The following is a 19,491-nucleotide window of genomic DNA, read 5'->3' as shown; positions in this document are numbered from 1 at the left end:
TGTTTCTGTTGACATAATACTACCCCAGCGTGGAGCTGGAGACTGAAAGGATCGAGAGAGATATCTAGACCCTACAAGGTTGCATTGCTCGTCAACGACAAGGCTGCCCTGGCCATCCTTCGTTGGAAGATCGTCTCGACAATGCCCTGGGGTACATCACTTGGCTGAGGGGCGCGATGGGAAGGATCGACAAGGAGCTGCAGCCAGAGGGGGCCGCCTAGAATGATCTGGAATCGATGATGGCCCATCTGAACGAGATTCCCCGCCGAGTGCAGGCATGCAAGAAATCAGCAGCCTGCTGCGAAGCCGATGTTGCAATCTCGTTCATCGGTGTCCACTACAAGGACGTGAATGAAGAGAAGCTGAAGTCCCTCAAGGTCGCTAACACGAAGAAACTCAAGTTTGAGGACTTCATGGAGACGTTCATTGAAGCCACCACTCGGATCGCAGACGGTGTCGACTTGGACACCTTTGCCGGTCCAGCCAATCCTCGGCCCGATGTGTAATCGAAAACTCTTAGTCCCGGATGAATTTGCCTTTGTATGTGATACGTCTCCAACGTATCTATAATTTTTAATTGTTTCATGCTATAATAGTATCAATCTTGGATGTTTTATATGCAATTACAAGCAATTATATATCATATTTTGGGACTAACCTATTAACTTACTGCCTAGTGCCAGTTGTGTTTTTTGCCTGTTTTTGGTTTTTCAGAATATCAGTACCAAACGAAGTCGAAATGACATGAAACTTTTTGGAGATTTTTTTCTATACAAAAGAGGTGCTAAAGGAACAACTGCAGCGGGCTCAAACAAGGATCAAACGATCAGAATAGTCTGAAAGAGTATATCTGTAGTTACAGCCAAATGCAGCAGCTTGGGGACAAGATGCGTCTTCAGGGAACCTGTCAGCACTACGGTGCAAGCGCTGACGGATACAAGTGAGGGGGCAAACAGCTGCCATGGCAGCGGTTCAGAGAAGGATGCCATGGCAGCAGAGATCGACTGCCTGGGCAAGGATTCAGAGACAAGCAGCGACAGTGGCCGAAGAAAGGCGGAGCGTAGCTGGCCAGTGGGCCCGGGTGACAGCTGGAAAGTAGCTAGTGTGTGCGTGAGCGGTGGGTTATAACTTATAAACCGCAGACGTCTCCTGTATCAGTTTATTGAAGAAATGAAATAGAAACTATTTTTTGTAATCTCTGCCCTGAAGAAACACACACGGACAGGAGGTAGAAGACACTCACAAACTTGGCACCACGCACACTTGTGCCTTTTTCTCTATTTCTTCACACACCGAATGAACTGGATTATATGAGATTAAATAGAGCAGCCAACACACGCGCTAGCTAGCATGCAAACACATTGGTCAAGCCACTGACGGCTTGACCCACTAATCTCTCCACTAACTGCTCACACCTACAGACTTTGAGTCACTCCCAAGTTTCTGCAGATGGATAAGCCCTCACTTGGTGCATGCCGCAACTGCCTGCGCCCGCTTTTTTCTCCATCTATGGTCTGCTACACAACTCGGTCGGCCGGACTCCTCACAAACTGACACATGCAGCTAACTAATCATAACCCATTTAGCTTTGCATTGTGCACGTGAACACAACTCTACGTGACACACTGCCGCAGCTTCAACTACATGAATGAACTGGAAATAAACATGACACAAGAAAAACCAAGAAATGATCTAAACCTAGCACTAATAACAAGATTGGTTCTAACATTTTTCCCCTTGCCTCCCTTCTTCTTCCTCCTCAAGCTATCAGTTTATTGGAGAAATGAAATAGAAACTATTTTCCCCTTGCCTCCCTTCTTCTTCCTCCCCAAGCTATCTTCTCCCTCACCTACCCTGATCTACCGGATCTCTACGATCCATGGCCATCACACGAAGGTGCTGCGGCCGATCGTCACCGGCGGTGAAGGAGGCGCGCGGTACAAGAGCGCGACGATGGAGGAGCTGCTCCGGGACTACAGGGCCAAGGGCCTCGACGGCACCTCCACGCTCGACCACTTCAGGATCTGAATGGAGCGCAGATAGTGTATCTTCAGTTTACTTCATCCGTTTGATAACTCAGTATTTTCTATGCATTACAAGAATACTACAGTTTTTATGATTACCACAGTTTAAATTACTGTGAGCTGTTTGGTAACCACACAAAACTGCAATATTAATACAGCAGTATTCCCTAAACCACGGTATTTTCTCTGCATAAAAAAAAACAACCCAGGACCTCTTTTTTTTAAACAGAGCACGCGAAAAGAAGGAGCTCATCCTTAGCCGCCGCCGCTGCCCTGTCGTTCCTGGAGGCTGTCTTGGTCGCCGGCCATGAACAAATCAAAAAGGTTCCTCCCGCTGCTATCTCCGATTTTCCATGGAAGTCGTGTCCGTCCGTTTTTCGCTCTGCATGATGGACTGGCCTGGCCGGGATGATCAAGCCGTTCTCATTCATGCGCCGCTCCGCTTTGCGTGGTGCGCCGCCGGCATAGCCGTGTTGCGGAGCGTCAGGTTGTTGCTCCGCGCCAGTACGTTGTACTAGTTCGATTGCATCCTTGGTGAGTGTAACATGCATCGAGCATGTCCATCCGTTCAATTAGTCTGTGGTCGTACTAGTTTGTGCATGCTGATGCTCTGTGCATGGCTGTTCATCAGCTGTTGCAACTCTAGCTAGCTAGGAACGCGAGCGTTTGCAACGGCTTCAAACGGCGAGATAGTTAATTTTAGTTGGCGCATATAAGCTCTTGCCAAACAGGTCCACAGTATTCCCAATACTTCAAAATACTTTGTTATATCAAAACTGTGGTTTTCTGTACCTACAGATTAAATTACTGTAGTTTTCAATACTTTGGTTTTTATAATAGTTTGCTATCAAACACAGCCTAATTGTTTGTTTGTTCTTTTGCAGAAACGCGTTTAATTGTTTTGTGATCGGCATATATTCGTGTGCTTGGATTCTGAATCCAATACATCGTTATTTTATACTTTTCTAAAGGACCCTCTTTATGTCAAATTCCTCATAGCACATATGATAATTCTTCAGAAACACATGGCAAGTTTTGGCAACACAAATCATGTTCGCTTGAAGGAATTGACATACTCCCGACAAATAAATTGCTGTGAGAAACGTTCGTTTTGCCATGGACCCCAGCGAACGTTCGCTGAATAGCACTAACGTTTCTAAAAAGCTATGGATTAATTTGGACACTCAATCAAGGCATATTTCATGGATGGTAAGAAAACAGACAGTAAAACGATTTTATTAGCATGAGATGAAGAAACTAAGAGACTCGGCCTGCGTCACTCATTCACTCTATCCTTCCTCTATCTCTGTATGTATCCAGTTAACTCAACATATATATCTCCAACTAAAACTATTCAAAACTTCCATGGCACATCATGGCCACGATCTAATCCCACGTGTGAACAACAGTTTGTAAAGCTTGTGGTTACGCTACAAACATGAAACATGTACCAGCACGTACAGATCCATCTCACACGGCAACAGTCCGCTTCGGAGGAGGATGTCGATGTGCCGCGAGCCTCGAGGCCATTCTCCTCCTGAAGAGAAGGTAGAGGGCCAGCAGGGAGAACAGGGCCAGGAGATACAGCCAGAGGTAAGCTTCCCGGAGGAGGAACGGCTTGTTGCTGGCACCGTCGTCGTTGCAACTGCAGCCGCAGTCGTTGCGCAGCGGCTTGGTTCCCTTGAGGGCTCCGTCTGGGTCCAAGATGAAGTCCAGATTCATGGCTTCACGCCCCAGCATGACACGTGTTCTTTTCGGTTTGAAGCCCTCCATCGATGCAACGACTGACAGTAAATTAAAGAAAGAAAGCCCCATTGGTGGTTTTAGCAATGGATTAGCCCTATCGATCCAAGATTTATTTTCTGGAATTTTCTTTTCTTTTAAAAAGGAAACTAGGCCAAGTGAGGAACGTTAAAATCCTACCTTCATAACTCTGACCAGGTGCAATAATCCGGTGGTAATCACCAAAAGTTCCGCTAGCATTTATCTATGATCAAGCATGCATGGGGCAAGTATTAGGATCTTTCAAATGATAAACCCAGAAATCTCTAGCATGAATTTGCCAGTTCATCCATAAGACCACAAAATAATCAAACTGCATTCAGGATCCAGAAAACGCTTACATATACCTCACTGGATATAGGTTAAAGTTGCCAAATAATCTCACCTTTGAATCGATTCCCTTCACCATGAGTGATCCCGGTATAGGACGGCCAGTATCTGCAGCAAATATCCTTCCATGAACTCCTGTCTGAAACCAGAGTTAATGTGCACACTGTGATAAACATTGTTATGTCTTAAAGAAAATGAACAACAAGGAGCAAAACCCAAAGGAACAACGTCGATAACACCGGAAGGTACTATTTCAGAAGGGACAGAGAATGAAATGGTGACACAGTGCCTCAACCCATACCCTGGTACAAACATAACGATTGAAGAACCCTGTGCCTCAACCCTAGGGGTGGGCATAAAAACCGATGAACCGAAGACCGAACCGATGCCGAAACCGAATTTTCGGTTTTTTATACTATGACAGTAAAATTCGGTTCCAAGTCCAATAACCGAACAAAATTTGGTCGGTTCAGTTTTCGTTCCGGTTAACCGAACAATCTGAGTCAGCGTTAAACGCGTAAAGAACAACGCAAAAACAGGCTTATCCAACTTCTCCCGGGAGTCACGCCCACGATCCCATTTTTTAGAGCTCACCCACTAGGCCACGATCGCTTCAGCCTTCAGCAACCAATGCACCGCGCGTCCCTCGCTTAACGTGGGCCTACCTGACAAAATTGCATGCAAGGCCCAGCTCACATGGGCTTTTTGTGAAGTGTGTGTCCGGCCGTGCGAGTGTACAGCTGACCAGTATGTTGTTCATTTAGTCCCACCTCGCCTGACCAAAGAGATTTGCCAAGTATTTTGCCAATATATGGGGGTGCCGCTACAACCATTCAAGCACAAATATTTGAAGCGTGGTACTTCGGTATAAAACCGATAACCGTACCGAATAGTCGGTTAACCGAATTTTCGGTTACCTTTCATTTGGTGTCATTTTTGGTTTCTGATTTTCCTAACCGAATTCAAAAAAATACCGAACGGTAGAAACCGAATTTTCGGTTTATACCGAACACCCACCCCTACTCAACCCATTTACTAACCGACACCAGTTCCCTTCAAATAGGTCAAGGTTCTTTATTCTTTCTGGTGCATAACCATAGGAATCGAACAGTAGGAATATCTTACCTTTACAAGGCTTGCAACAAGGTTGAGCATGCTCATCTTATTTTGCTTCCATATGACAAGAAGCTGTAGCAGAAGGTTACACAGAATATCACCAAGTGGTCTACAACAACAGCAGCAGAAGCATAACAAGATGCAGAAGTACCTCAGATGCTTTTGGCCATTTTACATCACTAATTTCAAGTGTTAACTCAAAGCAGCCTCCATGTATATAGTTCCAGTCTTGCATGCCGCCATAAATTGGATACCTTCATCACAAATCATAAATTGCTATGTTCGGTCTTGAAAAGTAGCAACACTCACTGGAATGTTAATAACATCGAAAATTAAATATAGAGTAGCAAAAAGATGCTATTGGTTTGTTTCTTTACCAGAGTGCTCCATTTGTAATGCCTCCTTCGAATTCCTTGCTCAAAGACATGTTATAGTGTGACTGACTGTACATTGACGCCATGTAACGGAATGCCTTGTCATCAGGACATCCATAATACTGTTTTCTGTAAGCAAGATAATCTTTGTGAGAATGCTTAAGTCTGAAACTAAGCAAGTTTGTGGTCCTAAAGACTAGGTGAATGAAAAATTGCATTACAAGATAACATTGTATGACATTAAACTCCAAGGGTTCCGACAGCGCCACTAGAACAGACCATTATGTGCACGACTGTTGATCAGCTGCTCATAAAACTTTAGCTGTGTGCTGCTTATCTATCTTGATGGTCCTATAAATAAGAAAAAATACATCTAACAAATTTATGGGGCATCACAAGAATGTTGCTGTTTAACAAGCATGGGTGGCCACATGCAATCCAACCTCTGAATAAACCACTTGCAAACATCAAAATTCAAGTACCAACATTAGCAAGGACTCAACGAGGCAAACAAAAGATTTGAATGTACATCATTCGGGAAATATACCGACACATCTGTGTGTACAATCCTTGGTTAAAATCTTATTGCTGGGTCTTAATAAGATGTAGAGAAATAGGACACACAAAAGTACTAGCAGGGGATCCTGAAACTGAATGTAAATTAGGAAACTGGCTACCTTGTATCTCTAGATCCATCCCATGGATAATTTGCAACAAGAGCACCCTGCAAAACTCAAATCAGGTGGCAATGATGATAATCAGTCAATCAGGAGCTAATTTGTAATGACTTAAGAACTATATATCAGAATAATGTCCATGAAACCAAAATGGATCATCTGAAAATGGAAAAAAAAATAGTGAATTCCTAGTATTGGACCTTCAACAATTAATCCTGAAAATGGATGGATGGTAGAGTGGTATACAATGGCCATTTTCTTTTACATACATCCTGATCTTATTCTTACATACCTTTCTAGTATTAAAAACTGAAAAAATCTTCTACCATCTGCTATTGTTGTTACTTTTCTTCCTTTAACCAATTATGTTCGCACTTAAAGATCAAATGGAAGTGCCCCAGAGGTGCCCAGAGGAACCACTAGGTTAAAATTATAGTTCCAGAATTACAGGGTCTGACCCATTCCAAAACATCCACTTTTAGAAATTAATAGTATACTTCACCATATAGCAGATTGAAAAGAAATAAGACCAAATATAACAACATCCAACCCACCAATTGCAGCACAAATATGATTTGCCTATGCATTTTTTGTGGGAGAGCTGATAAATTGAGCATGAAGTGATTAGAAGCAAAGTTAACAAGTGACCACAACCACTCCATATAGCAGGCTGAGAATAAAAAAGACATAAGACAAAATAGGTTTGTTCTGGATATGACTTTTTTGGGCATGTGAAATTTGGGGCATTCCCATGAGCAACATGACAGACAGTAACCCACAAACTGGGCGGTCGACAACATTCAACTAATCAAATAATTTCACAAACAGCGTTAAGGGAAGAATAATTACCCCGTGCAAACTAGCAGAGGCTGTGAAGTGTTCTTGCTTTATCCAGTTCATAATAGCTCTAGTTTCAGGTTGCCGTTGCTTAATATCATCGTTGTTGGGGAAAAACTGCCAGTAAAAAAATGACAATATAAATTGAACAGCTCCAAGAAAAAGGTAAAGTGCAAAGGGGGTTATAGAATCTTCCATAAGGAAAATTAATGCGGCGAGTATGTACTTGGTCAGGAAAGTCCCTGTTGAGATCAACATTGTTTGCATTACCACGCCTTCTAAGAGCAAATCCATCTGGATTCATTGATGGAAGTATATGAAGGTGTGTGTTCTCCACAATGAGAGTTGCCTACAAAATTAATTTAACAGCTAAGTTTTGAGCATAGCATATTAGTATCAATTTCCATAAAACTGGTGGAAATATTTTGGAGCAACTTTTCATAACAGCTTTGTTCAGATAAAAAGTGAGCACATTATCTCCAATGTTGAAAAATATGTTGCACATTACATGATCCATAGCAATGCAACCACAACAACATAATTCGCAGCCTGTTTCAGAATCTAAATTTTGTTCCATAAATTAATTGCTTGCTACTCAGGTTAGGTACTATGTTTCCTTTTCATGTCATGTAGCAAAGCTCAAAATACTATAGATCGTTTATCACATAACCAAACTGTAAGTGGTTGGCAAGTCAAAAGCTCCACGACTGAGCAAAGAGCATATAGCGACTAGGGAACCTTGCGTACCAAAGGATCCTTCAGGTAGTTATCACACAGCCAATACGCAAGTTGCATAAGGACCTCTCTTCCAACAGGCTCATCGCCATGGACATTCCCAATGAACTGGAAATTTTCAAAACAAAGGCTACATCAAAAATCAAAATTACAGTCTTGGTACCATTAACAATGAAATAGGAGAATGGCAACATAGATAGCTCTTACTTATATTATACTACTATAAGAACTGAAATAAAAGAGATCAAGCAAGTTAGGTGAATTATTGCCAACATAGCCTTGTAAGCTAGTTTCTACAGGAAAATCATGTGCTTGGATTTTGGATGTGATTCCATTATAGCTTCGTTAACTCTCGTCAACATGGGAGAAGGGGGTAACCCCATGAAAACTCACAAAGAAGAAGAGGAACATAATAGTTATATTGTCAAGGAAGTCATTCTAAATATGAAAGAAAAGACTCCCATTGCCGTTGAGGCACAGCTGTTCTTTTAGAGCACCGGAGATAAAAGGAATGATAAAGCAAGATGGTCAACAGGTGGCTCAACTTATAAAACACTTCCTTTCAGAATTTTATAAGAATGACCCACTTCTTAAGGATAAAGAGGCCACAAACCTTGAATGCTGGTTCAGCTTCTTTTAGCCCAGGCTTGTCTGATATTTCAATGGCCCACTACAAGAGCAATCAGAAAAGTTATCCAGTATACAATTTTGACAACGAATAAAGCATTAAAGCTATCATCGGTAAGTTACATACCAACGGGGAACCATTTACACTCTTCCCGATGCTGATAACAGGTTTGTGTAATCCCTCAAAGAGAGAAGAAAGAATAGGTAAGTGAAGTTTGGATATATCATATATGAGCATACTGGAGATCTATCAGACTGGAGAGATTACAGTCCTACGCATTAAACTGATTATCGCAACCAGAAGATTAAGTTACACATACATAGTACTTTTGAAGCTTGCTGCTCAAAAGCCAGGTAACTAGGGACTGCAATCCATATTTCATATATAATTAGACAAGGCTTTTATGAATGGACTTAGGTTTCGAACTTAACATGCAAAAAGGCTACCTTTCAATATTTGCCCCTCCATTTACTTTTAGATTACCTACCCATCATGTAAGTATGAACTATTGGATCCCATTGTGATCAGCAATGCATTTAATTCTATTGTCTACCCACCACAGTTGGATCTCAACCAATCAAAGCAATATTTATATGACACTGCTAAACAAACTGGGGACCCCAAAAAATGGTCGAGAGACTCTGAGCATACTACTCATCGACAGGGAGCAAAATCTTATACATCATATACCTGTATATCCTGGAGACATTAGCACAGCGCCTCCCAAAGTCTTGTATAGCATTCTCAAGTTCAGAGTTGCTCATATATCCGCGAACCATTTCGTCCCTAAAGTTGATGGAAAAGGCATTGCATACATGTTACAGCAAATGTTTTCGTGCAATAAAAACATGAATAGAAACTAAAAGCTCTGATTAAAGAACATACGTGATCTCAGGCATATCCTGAAGAAGACCGCGCGAAAATGCCACATGTTTCTCAACAGCGATACCTGGTTGACAATAACAGATTATCACTTGGGTAAGAAACAGCTGCCCATATGCTGAGAACCGCAGGCGGAAATTTATGAAGATGCTAAATGAAACTATGTGGACAGACTCGCAAAGTGTATTCAGTACTGACTGGTGAAACAAGCTTGGGGATAGGGAGAAGATATTAATTGGTAGTAATATTTTAGGAATATAGCTTCACATATGCCAATTTATGACAGCTACTTATCCATTTTATTAGCCAAGTGGGCTTCACACCATAACTACGCAATCATCAGCCAGTCCAAAACATAAGGCACCCATCATGCATCCAAAGAGGAGAGCTCGCACTCGCCATCACTGCCAGTGCGCCAACGCCATTCCCAATCCGTACATGCTGTGCCGAAACCGAAACGAACTCAACCCCAGGCACGGCCGCACATCCGCACCGACTAGGCTCGTGAACAACGGCAGCATCCCCCACCCAAATCCACAAAATCGAGCCAACTAACGGATCCGCGTCCCGCCAAGCTAGCTACCCGTCCGAGATCGATTGAGGTCCGTCTAGCACGGCGTCGTTGCACACAGGCCCCAGGAAATGGAATCCAGAGAGGGAGGGAGGGAGCGGAACCTGGCGACGGGCCGAGGCCGCCTCTCGCGGCGGCTTGGATGGGGAGGGAGGCGAAGGCGCGGAGGAGGACGACGACGAGGAGGGGGAGGGGGGGGATGCGCAGGCGCGAGATCGCCATGGCCGCCCTGCGGGAGGGAGGGAGGGAGGTGGCTGGCCGGCTGGGGTTGAGTGGCGTGCGCTTTTCCGTTTGACTCGCCCCCACCCCCACCCCCACCGGTAGTGGACACGATCCACACAAGGTGCAACCTTTCTTGTCCTTTAATACTAAATCCTGCACCTAATCACAGCAGCACCAGTGGTCTAGTGGTAGAATAGTACCCTGCCACGGTACAGACCCGGGTTCGATTCCCGGCTGGTGCAGAAATATTTTTTGTTTTCTGTATATGTTTCTTCAACATTTTTTCTATTTTTTTTGTTGAGAAAATCTTCAACATTTTTCCAGTAAGCACAAAATGGTTTGGTTTTAATAAATTGTTTATTCACCATTTTTCCAATAAGCACAAAATGTTTAGTTTTAATAAATCCGTAAATGCTTCAAATCACCTGACCGAAAAAGGCTTGCCGGTTGCAACATTGTTGGGGTTTCATGAAACATGACCAATGTTGCGATGCCAAATTGCAACGTCAGTAATATTTGCAAAGTATGGCCGATGTTGCTTTGCAAAGCAGGAGGGTGCAGGACACTCGGAGTCTCGGAGCCGTTGCTGATCTGACAGCCAGGGAGGCGGTGTTATCAGCGGGATGACTCGTAGCACAACCCTTTAAAGTTCTTTAGTAAAAAAAATTGCTTTTCATATGCAAACAATAAAATGTTGCGACCACGACTAAATCAAAAAGAAAATGTCGAACCGGTTTCAGCCATCGCCAGCAATATCTGCATCTATCTCACACTTCAAAGCAAGCTGCACTGGTTTAGCCACAATTTCTCAGTGATGCACCACTGCCATCCCAAGAAAATCAAATTAATTGTCCAATGGATAGGGGGGGGGGGGGGGGGGGGGGGGGGGGGGAATGCAGATACAGAACCTTGGGGCAGTTTCACTTATTCCAGGGTTTATGTTTTTTTCAGAAGAATACAACGGAGAACAATGGAAAAACTTCTCCAAAATAAAACCAAGTATAACTCTACTTGTAGAATTGTTCGGCACTTTTCCTCCAAAAAAATATAGTGCAGTGAGGCACAACATTCTGCGTATATGCTCGCGCCAACTATGAAAGTATGAAACAAGCAAGCGTCGTCGTATGCTGTCCACTTTCCAGCAAGAACTAGCATAACAGGGTGTGGCAGTACGGGTTTTTTTTTCTTCTCACACCAGGGTGCGAGTCCATGTTTTAGCACCACCAAAACATCCTGGAACACCAAGGTTCGCAGCACCAGCACCGCAGGACGGAGCTTCTCGGCGTGAAATAAACCCCTTTGACCGGCGGTTTAACCCTTGGGCACAGGAGCAATGACAGCAGTGGTGCTACGCTGCTCGGCGCAAAACGTCAGTATGTACTTGGTCAACAAGGAGTGAAAGCCTGCAGTGCAACAAAAAAGGCATAAGGCAAAGCTACTATGGAAGCTGGAGATATAATGTGCAAAGATCGTGTGACCAAAATTCACCTTTCAGGAAGGAAGATGACTACACGAGGTTACGACACTAAAGTACAGCTCGTCTACTTTGAACTGGAGACCTTTAGTAGCTCATGGAACGCTTCTTGGGGGATATCGACAGACCCGACACGTTTCATACGCTTCTTCCCTTCCTTCTGCTTCTCTAGCAACTTCTTTTTGCGGGTGATATCACCACCATAACACTTGGCCAGAACATTCTTTCTCATTGCTGACAGGCTGGAAATGACACAAGACAACATGCTCAATTATGTACTCCCACCGTCCGAAAATACTTGTCGGAGAAATGGATGTATCTAGACGTATTTTAGTTGTAGATACATCCATTTTTATCCATTTCCCTGACAAGTATTTCCGGACGGAGGGAGTACTTGTCAAATGCACATGCTTTTACTTAAGAAAATAAAAGAGTACTCCAGCTAAGCTAACCTGATACCGAACAGAATATTTTTCATGTAACTGAATAATGCTATGGGCAGTTGAAAATAAATTAGAACTGGGTGACTAACAAGCTACCTGGACCTATTTCACATGTTTCATGACCAAAATACAGAATAGGACGAGACACTGAACCATGGGACTGATGCACAAAGGCTGATTGGTCATGATATACAAGCAGATCTTTTTAGGCCAATGAAAAGGTTAAGATGGAACCATTATCAAGTCAGACAAAGAACTCAATGAAAACAATAGTTTAAAAAGGCACGCCTAGGCGGGGGCTTAAGTGCACGTAGGCTCTAGGCGATAGCAAAACGCCTAGCACTTAAGTGTGCTTCATCTGCGCATAAGTGTGCGCTTTGGTCAGAAAGCACAAGATGGTGGCAATACGCACAATTAGCACCTAGTGCTTTTTAAATATGATGAAAACTATAAAAGAAAAATCAAAACCACTTCCCATGACACTAAATTCTAAGGAACAGATGGTGTTCCAACGAACATACTCATTCAGGCAAACTACGCCTGAAATTGAATGGATAAATCCGACTTTACTCCGAACTGAAAATGCATTTCATGTTAATAACTATATAATTATTCACAGAGAAGTTCAATTCCTAAATAGCTATAGATGCACTTGCAAATATAGTGAAGTGCGTACAAATGTTAACTTCAAAGCACTTCAAATGAACACAAATCTTTAACAAAAATAATGAAGGAATGATGTACTCCCTCCATTCCTAAACTACCAAAACGTCTTATATTAGGGAACGGAGGGATTAGTATTCAAGAAAACTAAAGCAGAACTAATATCTTACGTTTCCCTTGCAATAACCTTTGAACCAATTGCTGCTTGTATAGTGATCTCAAACATTTGCCTGCACAATGAGAGACCAAAGAGTTACAAAATAAACTTAAGTGGAAAGAGTGGCTAAAGGAAATAAAGTGTCTCCAATCAGCACAAGGATTAAAAAAAATTGTCGCAGCAGCGGTTTTCCCCAATACCGAAATCCACTTTTTTCTGCTTCACAATCCTCTTTTCTAATGAAACTACATTTCCCTTCCAATTGTAATTTATAGAGTCGTAGGAATGCTCGGAAACAATCTAATCAAAGAGCACTGGCCAGTGACCATCATTGGGCATGAACTATACGTGACAAAAAATATAAAGTTTCACACTGCAACGATTTTTTACTCAGTACACCAGAAAAAAGTAATACAGCAAGTCTAGTGTTGTGCATTCAGAGAGTCACCCACTGCTGAAGGAAATATAAGTTATGGTTGATTGCTTTAGCTAATTATTGGAATTGAACACAAGCATTACTTAAGGAGACAAAGTTCAACTCTACCCGATGGTTAGACATGTAGGATCTAGATTCGCCAAGCTCATGATTTTTTATATAAATTCCTATAGACATAACTTGTTCATTTTACACATCAGAGTCCCAAAACAAGGAGCATAATGGATACCTTTCTATAAATTTCTTCAGCTTGTCCACTAATTCTCTTCCAACCTTCTGAGCTTTTTGGTTATGGATTATAGTAGCCATAGCATCAACAGGCTGGCCGTTAAGTAGAATATCCATCTTAACAAGATCAGATTTTTGATACCTGTTGAAATGAACTTAAGTAAGTTAGTGTAACAAGAACCAGAAATAGTGATACGAAGCTGTCACATTTTTTTTTCCTTTTCCATCATAGAAGAAATTCCTATGTGCTACTTGAATAGCCATCTCACATCGAATGTAAATAATTTGTACACCACTTGGCTAATTAATCAAGCAAGTGAAAACAGTTTAAGTCATTTAACGACTCAAACAGTTACTAGTCAAATAGTCACCGGGAGATGTTCCCTGAAACATAAGATGTCTAAAGCAAAAATTTGTTCTCGTGGGTACTTAGTAGGCTGGATAGAGACCTGCACCAGGGGTCATATTCATAAGCAAGGCCAACAACTTTCAAGAAACAAAGGGGATATAAAATGTTCAACGGAAAAGACTGACCAGAGCACAGGAATTCGATGAGCCACAACCTTACAACCATATTCATATTCATTTTCATCTCAAAATCTCGAAAAATGACAAAACCAGTAGTGTAACCAGACCTTATCTGATTTTTTAAATTGAAAACGATACATACTCAGAATCTTCATAGTCAAAAGTAGCATAGCCAGATGTTATGCTTTTCAACTCATTGTAGAAGTCCACAATGATCTCCCTCAAAGGTAATCGGTACTTCAATAAAGCTCTATTACTGCATCAAACATAGCCACAATGAGCAAAAACAAAAAACATTTACTTAAAAAATGTGATTTGGGGGGGACCAATTACGCATCAATGAATGTATATTCTTGCTGTTCACCCCTCCTTTCCGAACAAAGCATAATTACAGGCCCAACATACCTAAAAGAAATGGTTGATCATCATCACTCTTTCTAGTTGTAAATGGAACAGGAAAACTAATGAGAAAGGAAGCAGATCTTACTCACTAGGAATAATAATTGTTGCAATGACTGTTGGCTCCCAGCAGGCCGTTATACGTTTTCCAGCATTGAAAGACAAGGCCGCAGGGTTCTCAATTTGCACTTTGCTGAACAAAACAATCAAGCTCAGATATCCTAGCAGAGAACAATTATAATATCATTGTAAATGCTCACCTTTCATCGCCATATTCAAAGATATATGGTACAGTTGGTATGGTGGATATGACTTGAGCTCCATATTCCTGTACAAAATGCAGTGGCAAATTAAATCTCATGAATGATTGCTTCCTGTAGAAATAGTTTCATCAGATGATGCAAGAACACCGCAACCATCTTTTTTCCATCAATTTCTCGGTGAGAGCAGAAGTGCATGCATGTGGTCCAATTGAGAAAAAAAAAAGGCTCCATTATTGAATTGTGACATAGGTGGATAGATATTGCAAACTTAAGTGGGTGTAATTATGCAAAGTAAATTCGTTTGAATCCTAAATCCACACAACAAAAATGATAACAATTCCTCTTCCGAGGCTAAAGGAACCATAAAACCTTCGGGGTATTGATTACTAAAAATGAGGTTTCATGCAAACTAAACAATAGAATCGCTGAAAGGTGTTCGCTACTTTTCTTAACAAAAGAGTTTGCCTTAATACACACATGGATCCTGATGCACTAACAAAATACCTCTTTTGGCTGGTATTATATCCAATGTACTGAAAACAGGTCTACTAGGCCTCATATTACGCCGTATACTCATGCTGGGTACCCTCGCCAGTTAAAAGTAGGTAAACAGGTTTAGTAACAGGCCAATTAATCAGTATAATCAGCCATAATAGGCAAGATAGACCCCCTTACAATCGACTAGCAGGAGCTTAACTGGCCTCTTCCAGTAATAGGGACGCAAATTTTCCTACGAGAGTATACTGGCCCATTTTTGGTGTTCGAAAGAACTCGTGGTGGTATTAATTAAGTGCAAAGCTGTTTACAGCTGTGTACAATAAAACTTATAGTTACATGCCACCAATAAACTGAAAATTGTTTGCAAAAGTAATAGCAAAACTATACTTGTTCAAGCCGTTGATGAAACACATCCATGTGCAGCAATCCTAGGAAACCACATCTGAAAAGATACACATGATACAAACTCTTGTACGGATCAATAATGAATTGAGGCATGTTTGGACACTTGATAGCATGTGATCAACGGAAGGGGAATATACTGAGCATGCAGAAAAGCTTATACCTGAAGCCCATGCCAAGTGCAGTGCTTGTCTCTTTTGTAACAGACACGCTGGCATCATTACATGTTAGCTTCTCAATTGCATGGCTAAGAGCCTCAAAGTCAGAACCATCAGCTGGGTATACACCAGAGAAGACCATGTGTCTCACAGGCTTGAAACCTAAATGACTATTTTACATGATGTCACATAATACCACAAAAGAAAAACTAAGAAAAAAAAGTGCATGTAGAACTGTCAATAAATTAAATGAGGTGTTCCCAGGGCCCAACTATTAAATTAATCAGATGATAAAAAATGATTTCAGGAGGGTCTGGAATCCCATACCAGGAAGTGGTTCAACGATAGTCTTAGCCTGATGAAGAGTATCACCAATCCGTGCTTCTTTAGTTGAACGCATTCCAGTTATAACATATCCAACTTGTCCGGTGTAAAGCACTCCGGTAGGGGTAAGCTCAGGATGCATAATGCCAACATCAAAGACTTCATATGTGCGACCAGTCGCAGCTGATGAAATCTTATCTCCCTTGCGCATCGCACCATCAACAATAGCAACATGACATATCACCCCTTTGTATTCATCGTAGTATGAATCTAAGAGCAGCATTCGTACAGGTGAATCACAATTCCCTGGTGGGCAAGGTATACGCTCGATAACAGCAGGTAGCACCTGGCTAAGGCCTTGACCAGTTTTGGCAGAAGTGAGCAGAGCTTCACTTGGATCAATGTCAAATAACCTCTTCAACTGGGCCTTTACATTATCTGGGTCAGCAGTAGGCTGATCAATCTTGTTAATGACAGGAATAATGCTAAGGTTTGACTCAAATGCAAGGTAAAAATTTGCAATTGTTTGTGCCTGTACACCTTGGGCTGCATCAACTACTAAAAGAGCACCCTGGCAAGCTGCTAGGGACCTGGAGACCTCATAGCTGAAATCCACATGGCCTGGAGTATCAATCAGGTTAAGCAAATAGCTTGAAGAATCTGTCCCATGGGACTCGGGATTTTCCACTGTATGCTTGTAGAACATAGTCGCGGTTTGGGCTTTGACGGTGATGCCCCTTTCTTTCTCTACCTGTTGATACCAGATATAAATGTTGCAATAAAGGGCTGAAAGTATAAAACTACAGCAGGGATTTATCAACCTCAGGAACAGGAGGAACTTTAGGAAAATGGGAATATTTAAGAAACAGGGTAAGTCAACAGTGAAGGTATGTCATTCATGCTAATATTACCATCCGGAAATAAGTAATGACACAAATGAGGAAGCCTAAAGAGAAACCAACTGCCCTCAACCATTTTGCAATTTAGAATGAAGAATTCCCAATGTATAATTTTATCAAACTCCATATATTTACCAAATTCCATATCAAGCAAGAGCATATCTACTAACCCCTGTATAGCCCAATGTACTGATAAAAAAATGCTAATAATCTTCCTATAACTTTCTTAGCACACACGGTAGGGTAAATTAGTAGTTACCATATGAATACTTTTTATTGGTTTGTTCCCTTGTCTTTTCTAAATCCATCTCAGTTTTTGTGGCTGCGGGTTTGTATGGCAACTGATGTGCCACATAATTTGGATTTTTTTATTAGTTTCATAACAACACGCAGGTATTCAGCTAGTAATAATATGTAACTGTACGTTGTAAGGCTGTTTATCTCTCTCTCTCTGACGCATTTATTAACAATTGAAAGGAAATCATCCTTTTATCAAAGTCATGACGTTGCTGGTACTGCAGTTCTACCATGTACGAACTTCAAAATTACGAATGCATCGCTGCAATATGTTTCCTCATTCAGTGAAATTAAGTAATGAAAGAGCCAACATTTCAATCGAATTGCCCGTGTTTTGAGAAGGGGGCAGATTTCCGCGTCATACCTGCAGCTTGTCGAGGTACTGAGCCCCATGGCCCTTCTGGATGGTGCCGGTGAGCTCCAGCAGCCGGTCGGCGAGCGTGGACTTGCCGTGGTCGACGTGCGCGATGATGGAGAAGTTCCGGATCCGCTCCGGCGGGTACTGCCCCAGCTCCGACGCCGACACGCCGGGGCGGGGGCGGTGCTCCGGCGAGGCCTGGGAGGACAAGAGGCGCTCGGGGAGCACGATCGCCCGGGAGGGGGCGGGGGCGTTGGCCAGCGCGCGGGCGGCGCTGCGGGCGGCCCGCCGGAGCGCGGCGGCGCCGGCCATGCGGAACCGCGGGGCGGCGGGGGCTAGGGTTCTGAGAGGGATTTTGGCGAGAAGGGCTTTGACGGGGGTAGTGGGTGGAAGGGGTGTATAGACCAGAAAATGTCTGTGCAGACTGTAAGAGCATCTAGACCCCGCATAACAGCATCTCTAGCAGGCCCCGCATAAGTGGTCAAACCCGTAAAAAATTTGCGTTTTACAGTTTTGAGCGAAAAAGTGTGCAGAACAGAAACCGTAAAAGTAGTCCAACTCGTAAAAATTTTAAGGGCCACCGCAAATGCACACCCGAAACCCTTATCTTTGGAGGTTGGAAGGCCGAATATAGGGGGGCCCGTATACCGGTCAAACCTCGTCGGAGCAAACACGCCGCCGCGGAGTTTGCCGGAATCCGCCCTAAACTCGCCGGAATTCATCACCGCACATCGGAAAAGGCCGCTAGATGCCGCAATCGATCGCCGCCGGTTCGAATTGGACGAGCTCGACATCGTCGTGGCCTCCCATGACTTCAGCCTGGCCGCCGGAATCCTCCCGACGCGGCAGGCAAAGGGGCACGGCTCGCCTGGCAATAGAGCAAGGCGCGGACGACGGAGGCGACGGGGCGTGGCCGGCAAGGCTGGGCGCGGACGACGGAGGCGACGGGGCGTGGCCGGCGAGGCTGGGCGCGACCGGCACGGTGATGGGGCGCGACCGGCAGGGACGGGGCACGACCGACACTACTAGGAAAAGGCCTACTAATGGCGCACCTAATTTGGTCATTAATGGCGCATTAGTGGTGCGCCATTAGTAGCACGCCATTAGTATATTTTACTAATGGCGCACCACTGGTGCGCCATTAGTATCTGGTATACTAATGGCGCACCCCAGATGCGTCATTAGTATATACAACAGTGCGCCATTAGTATGCCTCCCAGGGGGGCATGTATACCCAGGTGCTTTGGCATACTAATGGCGCACAACAACAGGATGCGCCATTAGTAACTTCGGCATACTAATGGCGCACTGTTTAGTGATGCGCCATTAGTATCCTTTGGCATACTAATGGCGCACTATGATGTGATGCGCCATTAGTATGAATATTAGGTTTTTTTATTTTTTAATTTAGCATACTAATGGCGCACTATGATGTGATGCGCCATTAGTATGAATATTAGGTTTTTTTATTTTTTAATTTTCTGTTTTTTGCACAGGTTACAAAATGTATAATTGGACAAAATATAGACAGCACACATCAACAACAGATTCATCGAATACAATAGAAGATTAGTCTCTGAATTCAATTCATCATTTTAGTCTCCGAATACAATTCATCATATCAGTCTCCGAATTGAAAAGACCGAACAAAGATAGAACATTATATTACAAGTCTCGAGACCGCGAGTTTGTCTTCACATTACAAGTCGATATCGATCATCTAAACTACCATCACATAGAAGAGAGCTGCGGTCATCACGATGAGCATCATCACGATGAAACTCGT

General features: G+C 42.9%; 2 protein-coding genes and 1 non-coding gene across 4 annotated transcripts; 1 reads left to right on the top strand and 2 right to left on the bottom strand.

Annotated features, from left to right (window-relative positions):
- Window positions 1-3,244: 3,244 nt before the first annotated feature.
- On the bottom strand, window positions 3,245-10,290 carry LOC109758972 (carboxypeptidase SOL1). Of its 2 annotated transcripts, XM_020317822.4 has the most exons (15): window positions 10,061-10,290; window positions 9,389-9,452; window positions 9,194-9,289; window positions 8,630-8,660; window positions 8,489-8,545; window positions 7,888-7,983; window positions 7,367-7,489; window positions 7,153-7,257; window positions 6,304-6,350; window positions 5,630-5,755; window positions 5,404-5,506; window positions 5,262-5,324; window positions 4,192-4,275; window positions 3,948-4,011; window positions 3,245-3,808 (listed from the first exon to the last, which is right to left on the bottom strand). In XM_020317822.4, exons 1-15 carry the CDS (start codon window positions 10,176-10,178, stop codon window positions 3,495-3,497), a joined length of 1,491 nt encoding a protein of 496 aa, XP_020173411.1. In that variant the 5' UTR covers window positions 10,179-10,290; the 3' UTR covers window positions 3,245-3,494. The 2 variants fall into 2 exon arrangements, with proteins under 2 accessions (XP_020173411.1, XP_040252650.1); XM_040396716.3 differs by lacking the exon at window positions 10,061-10,290 and having other exon boundaries at window positions 8,630-8,683; window positions 9,389-9,425.
- Window positions 10,291-10,349: 59 nt separating this feature from the next.
- TRNAG-GCC (transfer RNA glycine (anticodon GCC)) lies at window positions 10,350-10,420 on the top strand. Its single transcript has one exon. It is a non-coding gene; the product is annotated as a tRNA-Gly (tRNA).
- Window positions 10,421-11,078: 658 nt separating this feature from the next.
- On the bottom strand, window positions 11,079-18,079 carry LOC109758951 (translation factor GUF1 homolog, mitochondrial). The gene is made up of 12 exons (XM_020317807.4): window positions 17,712-18,079; window positions 16,155-16,902; window positions 15,833-15,989; window positions 15,655-15,709; window positions 14,767-14,834; window positions 14,595-14,699; window positions 14,441-14,512; window positions 14,250-14,363; window positions 13,581-13,721; window positions 12,929-12,988; window positions 11,667-11,894; window positions 11,079-11,581 (listed from the first exon to the last, which is right to left on the bottom strand). Exons 1-11 carry the CDS (start codon window positions 18,015-18,017, stop codon window positions 11,720-11,722), a joined length of 2,001 nt encoding a protein of 666 aa, XP_020173396.1. The 5' UTR covers window positions 18,018-18,079; the 3' UTR covers window positions 11,079-11,581; window positions 11,667-11,719.
- Between the last annotated feature and the right edge of the window lie 1,412 nt (window positions 18,080-19,491).

Source organism: Aegilops tauschii, chromosome 7 (genome assembly GCF_002575655.3).
Source record: "Aegilops tauschii subsp. strangulata cultivar AL8/78 chromosome 7, Aet v6.0, whole genome shotgun sequence".
NCBI lineage: Eukaryota > Viridiplantae > Streptophyta > Magnoliopsida > Poales > Poaceae > Aegilops > Aegilops tauschii.
This window is presented reverse-complemented; position numbering and strand designations above follow the sequence as displayed.